General features: G+C 41.6%; 1 protein-coding gene across 1 annotated transcript in view; it reads right to left on the reverse strand.

Moving 5' to 3' along the window:
* Positions 1-1,485, reverse strand: part of LOC120936134 (NACHT, LRR and PYD domains-containing protein 3-like) — a 36,822-nt gene extending 35,337 nt beyond the window's left edge. Inside the window, exons 1-2 of the mRNA XM_040348263.1 lie at positions 1,103-1,485; positions 500-558 (exon numbers count right to left, since the gene is read on the reverse strand). Coding sequence (XP_040204197.1) covers positions 500-527 — 28 coding nt within the window. The 5' untranslated portion in view covers positions 528-558; positions 1,103-1,485. The remainder of the gene's footprint in view (positions 1-499; positions 559-1,102) is intronic.
* Positions 1,486-9,882: the final 8,397 nt, after the last annotated feature.

Consider the following 9,882-nt stretch of genomic DNA (forward strand, 5'->3'; position numbering starts at 1 on the left):
ATATATATATATATATATATATTTTTTATAGAGAGAGAGAGAGATTACCATTTTTAAATATCACGTTTAGTAATAATTTCATAAAAAATAAATTTGAAATCCTTTAAACAATTACATCCTGAATAATGAGGAGTCTGGGTTTTATCATAGATGTTATGCTGCTGGGAAATTGATCCCTGTAAACTGTGTCATGTAACATTGGCCTGTATTCTCCTTAGGATTATTAAAAAAGGATTACCCCAAATTAAATCATTAAATTTGTGGGCAATCCAGTCATTGAATTGCTGGGCCATCTTAGTAGATCATTTCCATCAATGCTAAATAAAATATGAAGACACAATGTGACAGTGGAGTTTATGAATGCTCCTTCTAAGGGTGGACTGACCAGCTGTCTACAGGAAATGTGCAGAATATGGATACGTAAGATGTCCTATAATCTGATTCCAATCTCTGGAGATGTGAGATGGTGGAAAGCTTTGAAAAGTATCATAAATCATACCTTGTGAGGAGGAGAAAGAGTTTGCCATGTCGTCTGGAGATGACCCAAGATGACATTACCTGGAAGGAGCACAAACAATGGTAACCTTATTTGTAGTGCGATAAAGTAAATCAATATAGAGGATGTTGTTCCCTTAGGTCAGGTGTCTCCAAACTTTCTAAACAAAGGGCCAGTTTACTGTCTTTCAAACATTAGGGGGGCCAGACTATGGCTATTGGGAGTAGAAAAGGACCAGATGTCAGTGGTAAAAACATAATGCCCCATCGTTTGCTTCAGTGGAAGTAATGGTGCACCATCTTTGGTGTCATTGGGATAAATTGTGCCCCATCAAAGGTGTCATTAGGAGGATTTGTGCCCCATATTAGGTACCATTGGGAGAAATTGTGCCCTAATGTTGGTATCGTTGGGAAGAATTGTACTCTATTGCTGGTATCAGTAAATGAAATAGTGCCCCAAGGGCCAGATAAAGACAAGCAAGGGGCCACAGTAAATCTGTACCTTCATCCCATCATTCATCTAAATGGTGTATCAGGGAATTTTACCCTGTTTAGGGTCACAATTTGCCACCTCCACAAATCATTTCAAATTATAGCCAAGACTCACCAAAGTCTCATCAAGTAAGAGGTCTACCAGATAGGTCAGGTGATAATTCAGGTTTGGAGTTTACCTAGAGGAAAGATGGGTAATGGTTAAGGAACAGTTATGGTTAGGGGTTGAGTATAAAGATTTATTTTCTATTGAGTCAATTTTATTTTCCACATTTTGTACAGGGTACACAGATTCATATGGACATACACATCCCTTCCACTCTAAATCATGTGCCACCAGTAATTGTGTTAAAGTTTGGATAGCATAGGCAAGGGTACTCAGGAACCTGCAGCTGGATATTTCTCATGGCTGGACACTCAAGTGATAATATTGGAGGGATACTGGGACTTATAGTTCCCACTTAGCTGGACACAGGGGATATCAACAGAGGGATAATGGGACTTGTAATTTCCCCATGATATCAGTGGATGGATGGTGGGACTTCATCATTGAAGGGATATTTGACCCAGGGATATATAGAAAGATACAGACTCTCGTCTATACAGTATACATAATCCATTTATACACTATCTATATGGAGCCTACACACTATAAAGACTTCTGGTCAATTTGTAAATACAGTGCTGTGAGCATTGAGTGGAATTTCCATTGCCTGTCGGCTCCCAGAATATAAAAGTCCACTTTGTTTAGAGCAGTCAGAAGAATGATTGGTCGGGTCTCACCTTGTTAGATCAGTCCATACATCCTCCAATCAGATTGTTTGCACTTCCCATCAATGAAGAGACCTGAAAAGTTGTATAGAAAGGTGAAGAGTCCAAACACAGGAGACTTCTAGAAGGTAAAACTAGAAACTTGGCACTGGGTACCTCCAACTTCTTCCCCCCCCCCCCCCCAAGAAGACTGGATGTTTGTGAGTGAACAAATAATGAATCTGCACTTTATTTGCAAATTATGATGTTCCTGACTCAAAAGGGGGAAGAGGGAGGTGGGAAATGTTTATACTTCCTCTATCGGAGTCTGTTTGTCCCTCTGTCACTTCTTACACAACACTGCACTGGCAGGGTCCAACTTCCTCTTTGTATATAGAGAGCAGAACAAGTCTAATCCTTCCCTAAGGCTGTGTGTGTGTGTGTGTGTAAATTTGGACTTTTGAGGTGTCAATATGTTGGTAATCAAAAGAATCAACAGAAAATGTCTAAAACTAAATTTTATATACAATTTCAATAAAAAATCATTGTATAAGAATAAAAATATGCTCCACCAAAAACACACCTAAGACTTTGATATCGCCTAATACAGTTTCCGTTATTTGCTGCTGTAACAACAAAAATATTTTTTTCATCACAGAGTTACGGTGTTGTAGATGTTTTAAAAAAGCTTGCTTTAAGAATATATCCAATTCAAGAAGAGTTATAAAAGGTTAGGGAAGGTTTCTTATAACCAGTAAATAACAAGTTCTGTTATGAATGTGTGGAAGACCCCTTTGTTGGCTTTTTTAAACAAATATATGTTTATTATCAAGAAAAACCCAGGTAGACATAAACAAAAAGGCATGACCTCAAGGCCCAGAAAGGTAAAATCCAGGTAGAAACCACATACAGAGTTGTTCATTGGGTAACAATACGACCGAGTGAACCTAGAAAAATGGCAAGGTACAGACAAACTGGAGCACATCTTTGGTGGCTAGGCTGGATGAGTTGGCCTAATCAAATTAATCAAAAATAAATAGAGAGAGAAGGAAAGAAACAAAGAGGAGAAAAGAGTAAAAGAAAGTATAGTATAGTATAAGTATATAAAGAAATAGATCTAAAGGACCAAGAAGGTATTGTATACTGCACTGAGTCAAATGTTGGGGGGGGGGGGGGGGACCCTGAAGGGTAATATCCAGTATCGAACAGGTGTTATAGTATATAGAGAAGGTTAACCAGGAAGGGATGAAATTGAGAAGAATCTTTTAACAATATCCACACCAACCAGATCTGTCTAGATTTCTTGTAAGAGTCGTTTTCAGCTACCAGTTTCTCCATGCGCATTTTGTCTTTGAGAGTCTCTAGTCATTTAAAGCGGATCTCCACTGCAAAAAAAATATTAAAAGTCAGCAGCTACAAATACTGCAGCTGCTGACTTTTAATTTTAGGACACTTACCTGTCCTGGAGTCCAGCGCCATTCCGCAGCAGAGGACGAGCGATCGCTCGTCACTCTGCTGCCCCCCCACCATCCTCGGTGAGGGAACCAGGAAGTGAAGTGCTCCGGCTTTACTGCCCGGTTCCCTACGGGGCATGCGCGAGTCGCGCTACGCCTGCCGATTGGCTCCCGCTGTGTACTGGGAGCCGAATGTTCCCAGAACACAACTGGGGGGGGGGGGGGGGCGGGAGGTGACGTCATGCCTGCAGTCTGCCCGAGACTATGTGGCCGGAAGTGGGTGCAAATACCTGTCTTTAGACAGGTATCTGCACCCCCTCCCCTGAAAGGTGTCAAATGTGACACCGGAGGGGGGGAGGGTTCCGATCAGCGGGAGTTCCACTTTAGGGTGGAGCTCCGCTTTAAACGAGGGTTAGTCCACGGCACGGATCAAATTGCAGTGGAATTTCCTGGGTTTTTCACAAAACTGTATAATCTCCCACCCCCCCACAAACCTGCAACGACTGAGGGATCTAGATCTCAGATTATAGAACAATACCTAGCACAAAGCGGCCTACCTAGTGTATCGGCCTCTGATGCAGAGGAAATTGACAAACCTATAAAGATCACAGAACTCCTACAGGCAATGAAAACCCTACAATCTGGAAAAAGACCAGGCCCAGATGGCTTCTCAGCCATTTATTAAAATACTTTTTCACATCTACTAGCGAAACCCCTGCTAAAGGCTCTATATTCCCTCACGCTATCACAGGACCTTCCTCCCACATAGTTACATAGTTAGTCAGGTTGAAAAAAGACACAAGTCCATCCAGTTCAACCACAAAAAACAAAAAAACAAAATAAAAAACACAGTAAAATCATATACACCCAACTCCATACCCACAGTTGATCCAGAGGAAGGCAAAAAACCCCAGCGGAGCATGATCCAATTTGCTACAGCAGGGGAAAAAATTCCTTCCTGATCCCCCGAGAGGCAATCGGATTTACCCTGGATCAACTATACCTACAAATCTTAGTACTCAGTTATATTCTGTACATTTAGGAAAGAATCCAGACCTTTCTTAAAGCAATCTACTGAGCTGGCCAGAACCACCTCTGGAGGGAGTCTGTTCCACATTTTCACAGCTCTTACTGTGAAAAAACCTTTCTGTATTTGGAGGTGAAATCTCTTTTCCTCTAGACGTAAAGAGTGCCCCCTTGTCCTCAGTGATGACCGTAAAGTGAATAACTCAACACCAAGTTCACTGTATGGACCTCTTATATATTTGTACATGTTGATCATATCCCCCCTTATTCTCCTCTTCTCAAGAGTGAATAAATTTAGTTCCTCTAATCTTTCCTCATAGCTGAGCTCCTCCATGCCTCTTATCAGTTTGGTTGCTCTTCTCTGCACTTTCTCCAGTTCTCCTATATCCTTTTTGAGAACTGGTGCCCAAAACTGAACTGCATATTCCAGATGAGGTCTTACTAATGATTTGTACAGGGGCAAAATTATATCTCTGTCTCTGGAGTCCATACCTCTCTTAATACAAGAAAGGACTTTGCTCGCTTTGGAAATCGCAGCTTGGCATTGCATGCCATTATTGAGCTTATGATCAACTAAAACCCCCAGATCCTTCTCCACTACAGATCCCCCCAGTTGTACTCCCCCTAGTATGTATGATGCATGCATATTCTTAGCCCCCAAGTGCATAACTTTACATTTATCTACATTAAACCTCATCTGCCACTTAGTCGCCCAATCAGACAGAGCATTGAGGTCGGCTTGTAAATTGGAGACATCCTGTAAGGACGTTATTCCACTGCATAGCTTAGTGTCATCTGCAAAGACAGAAATGTTACTTTTGATCTCAGACCCAATATCATTTATAAATATATTGAAAAGTAAGGGTCCCAGCACTGAACCTTGGGGTACACCACTGATAACATTGGACCATTCAGAGTAAGAATCATTAACCACGACTCTCTGAATTCTGTCTTTCAGCCAGTTTTCTATCCATTTGCAAACTGATATATCCAATCCTGTAGACCTTGCCTTACACATGAGCCGTGTGTGCGAAACTGTATCGAACGCTTTTGCAAAATCCAAATATATCACGTCCACAGCCACGCCTCTGTCCAGGGTTTTACTTACCTCTTCATAAAAGGAAATCAGGTTTGTCTGACAACTTCTGTCTTTCATGAATCCATGTTGTCTGCTGCTTAAATCGTTTTTTTCCAGCAATAACTCATCCATGTGGTCTTTTATTAAACGTTCCAGTATCTTCCCAACTATATAAGTTAAACTAACAGGTCTATAGTCCCTTTTTAAATATGGGCACCACAGTGGCCCTGCGCCAATCCAGTGGTACTATTCCTGTCTTTAATGAGTCCCTAAATATTAGATACAGTGGCTTTGAAATGACAGAGCTCAACTCACCTAGGATCCGTGGATGGATACCATCAGGTCCAGGTGCTTTATCCACCTTTATTCTGTCTAAATATTTCTGGACCATATCACTTTTGAGCCATTGTGGATTTGGGGCTGTGTCACTCCCACCCCCATTTTGGACATGAGCTCCCCCATGCTCCATTGTATACACAGAGCTGAAGAAAACATTTAATAAATTTGCCTTCTCTTTGTCCCCAATCACCCACTCTAGATTATTTTGTAAGGGGCCTACATGCTCAGACTTCACCTTTTTACTATTAATATATTTAAAGAATTTTTTGGGGTTTGTCCTACTATCTTTTGCAATCTGTCGTTCGTTTTGAATTTTTGCATCCTTGATTTCCTTTTTGCACCTTCAACATGGCACATATAACGGTACTCCCCAAACCCAGCAGGGACCCCAACATCTGCTCCAGTTACAGGCCGATATCTTTGCTCAACCTGGACATAAAACTCCTGTCTAAAATTATTGCAACAAGAATAGGTAGACTACTACCAGATATTGTCGGTCCAGGTTAAGTGGGCTTCATGCCGGGGAGGGAGGCACGGGATAACGTTATTAAAGCTATAAATTTCATACACAATCTTAGAGGGAGCAAAGTCAAAGGCCTTCTCCTATCCACGGATGCGGAGAAGGCCTTTGATAGGGTGGCGTGGCACTACATGTTTGCGGTATGCAGGCACGTTGGATTTCAGTCCAGCCTGCTGGCATGGATTTCGGCACTATACCAGAACCCGGCGGCTAGACTGAAGATCAATGGGACCCTTTCAGAACCGGTGCAAATACACAATGGCATGAGGCAAGGTTGCCCCCTGTCCCCAATTCTGTACATTCTCACACTGGAACCATGTATACGCACGATAAAACGGAAATTCATCAGTTAAGGGTTTATCTCTAGGACCCACTTGCCACAAAATAGCCGCCTATGCAGATGACCTTTTGTTTGTCCTCACACGTTGATTCCCAATCTTTTGAGGCATTCAATATCTCTCTAAACCCTAAGCAGCTTCAAGACACCAAATTCAATTGTTCCTTCAAATGGGTAGATTTCAAGCTCAAATACTAAGGCCCCATACACACGAGAGGATTTATCCGCGGATATGGTCCACCGGACCGTTTCCGCGGATAAATCCTCTCGAGGATTTTCGAGGATTTTGATCCGATGGAGTTTACTCACCATCAGATCGAAATCCGCGCCGAAATTCCCATCGCGATGACGTGACGCGGCGACGTGCGCGACGCTGTCATATAAGGAATTCCACGCATGCTTCGAATCATTACGACGCATGCGGGGGATTGATTCGGACGGATTGATCGGGGGAGTCTGTACAGACCAGCGGATCAATCTGTTGGGATGGATTCAAGCGGATAGATTTGAAAGCATGTCTTCAAATTTTTATCCGCTGGAAATCAATCCCAGGGGACAAAAATCAGCAGAAACTTATCCGCTGGATTGTACACACAAGTACTATTCACTGGCCCCCTACTTATAGTACAACCCTGCGCTTAGGATAAATCAAAAATCCAAGAAAATAAATAATCTGTCCAAATAGAATACAATGTAAACAATGAAAGCAGCTGCTTCAGTAAAATAGTCAATTGATAAAAGCAGAAAAAATAAAACAGGCCGGTACAGAGCTTGTTATCAGTCCTGCAGCAGCGCTGCAAACCCCTGGTTTGATATATAAGCTGTGTGGGATGATCAGGTCAGAAATATCGATAGTATGTGCTTCAATCACCAAAAATAATTCACCACGTGGGGGGATATGGGGTCCCCATCGGGGGAAACACTCACCAGATGGTTGCTTTAAAACAGCATCTCAATGCAACTCCTCACTTGTCACTTTCAGATGGTGGATTTAAAACAGCATACCAATCTAACTCCTTGAACACCGTATGGATTATCACTCTCCAGGCATTTATCCGCAGGTACAGTCCTGATCAAAAGTTTAAGACCACTTGAAAAATGGCATAAAATTATATTTTACATTGTTGGATCTTAACAAGGTTCCAAGTAGAGCTTCAACATTCAACAAGAAGAAATGAGAGTGAGACAAAACATTTTTTGAGCATTCAATTAATTGAAAATAATGAATAAACTGAAACAGGCTGTTTTTCAGCTGATCAAAAGTTTAGGACCACATGCCTTTAACCACTTGCTTACTGGGCACTTAAACCACCTTCGTTCCCGGAGCAATTTTCAGCTTTCAGCGCTCTCACACTTTGAATGTTAATTACTCAGTCATACAACATTGTATCCAAATGAATTTTTTGTCCTTTTTTTCATACAAACAGAGCTTTCTTTTGGTGGTATTTGATCACCTCTGGACTTTTTATTTTTTTTTGCGCTATAAATGAAAAAAGGCGGAAAATTTTGAAAAAAAAAGAATTTTTCTTAGTTTATGCGATAAAATTTAGCAAAATATTAATTTTTCTTCATAAATTTTGGCCACAATTTATACTGATACATGTCTTTGGTAAAAATAACCCAAATTAGTGGATATTATTTGCTCTTTGTGAAAGTTAGAGAGTCTACAAGCTATGGTGCAAATCATAAAAAAATTATCACACCTGTTGTACCGGTGCCTATCTCATTTCTTGGGGCCCTGAACACGCCAGGAAAGTACAAATACCCCCCAAATGACCCCTTTTTAGAAAGTAGACATTCCAAGGTATTTAGTAAGATGCATGATGAGGTTTTTGATGTTGTTATTTTTTCCCACAATTCTTTGCAAAATTAATATTTTTTTTATTTTTTTCCCCCTCACAAAATTGTCATTGTAATAGGTTATTTCTCTCACATGGCATGTGTATATCACAAATGACACCCGAAAATACATTCTGCTACTCCTCCTGAGTATGGCGATACCACATATGTGGGACTTTTTCACAGCCTGGCCACATACAGAGCCCCAATATGCAGGGAGCACCATCAGGTGTTCTAGGAGCATAAATTACACATCTAACTTGTTGACTACCTATTACACTTTTGAAGGCCCTGGAGCACCTGGACAATGGAAATGCCCACAAAGTGACCCCATTTTGGAAAGCTAACACCCCAATGTATAATCTATGAGGCATAATGAGTCTTTTGAACGATTCATTTTTTTCCAAACGTTTTTGGAAAATGTGAAAAAAAAATGAAAACGCAATTTTTTTACGCAAAGTTGTCCATTTATAAGATATTGCCAACACATAGCCTGTACATAGCAAAAATTACACCCCAAAATACATTCTGTTACTCCTCCTGAGTATGGCGATACCACATGTGTGGGACTTTTTCACAGCCTGACCACATACAGAGGCCCAACATGCAAGGAACACCAACAGGTGTTCTAGGGACACATAGCATGCACATGACAAGAATTACACCCCAAAATACATTATGTTAAGCAAAGGGTAAACAAAAAAATGTACCTGTGGTTTTAGTAGTGCAGTTGTCCACGGGAGGATAGCACTGGTCCAGGCAGCAGGCAGGGACTTGGTCAGCAAAAGAAAATGCAATTGTCCAGGCAACAGGCAGGGATATTGTCCATAGTCAGTACAGGCATGATGGCATAGGTCCTACAGGCAGCAGGCAGAAGTAGGGCCTCGTTCAGGACAGAATGGGGACAGGGGTAGAGGCTTCTCCCACCCAAATCTCTTTGAAGCCTCCGGGCAACCAGACCCTAATCTAGAATGAGAAAACAAACAATAGTTTTCTTCATCCAGAAAAACAATTCTGGAGCCCCTCACATATGTGAGACCACTGTGCTATAAATCCCACTAGTCCACTGGCAGGGTAAAATATCAGTTCAAGAGGCAGGCAAAAAGAATGGTCAAACAGTCCAAGGTCAGTTCCAGATCAGGCAGAGATATAAACAGAATCGGTAGGCATAAGCGTGGTCAAATAACAGTCCAGGGTCAGTTCCAGATCAGGCAGAGGTATAAACAAAATCGGTAGGCAGAATCGTGGTCAAATAACAAGCCAGGGTCATAAGCAGAGGTATAAAGGGTTGTGAAGGTAAATGGCAGGAAGGGACTAATAATTTAGTGAGGAATGGTAAATGCGGAAACAGTCAACTACGCAGAGGCCTGGTTGGGAAGGGCATTGGGCACAATAATAAATGGTGTCTCTTCTCACTCCTCCTTTGGAGCACACCCGTCATTTCTTTTGACGTTTTTGGCCTGTTGGTCTGGGAGGGACTCTATCTGGGAAGTGGCGCTCGTAAAGACGGCTAACCACATCGGAACAAATGTTTGCTGGTGGGTTGCTGGGG

This window comes from Rana temporaria, chromosome 4 (genome assembly GCF_905171775.1).
Source record: "Rana temporaria chromosome 4, aRanTem1.1, whole genome shotgun sequence".
Taxonomy (NCBI): Eukaryota; Metazoa; Chordata; class Amphibia; order Anura; family Ranidae; genus Rana; species Rana temporaria.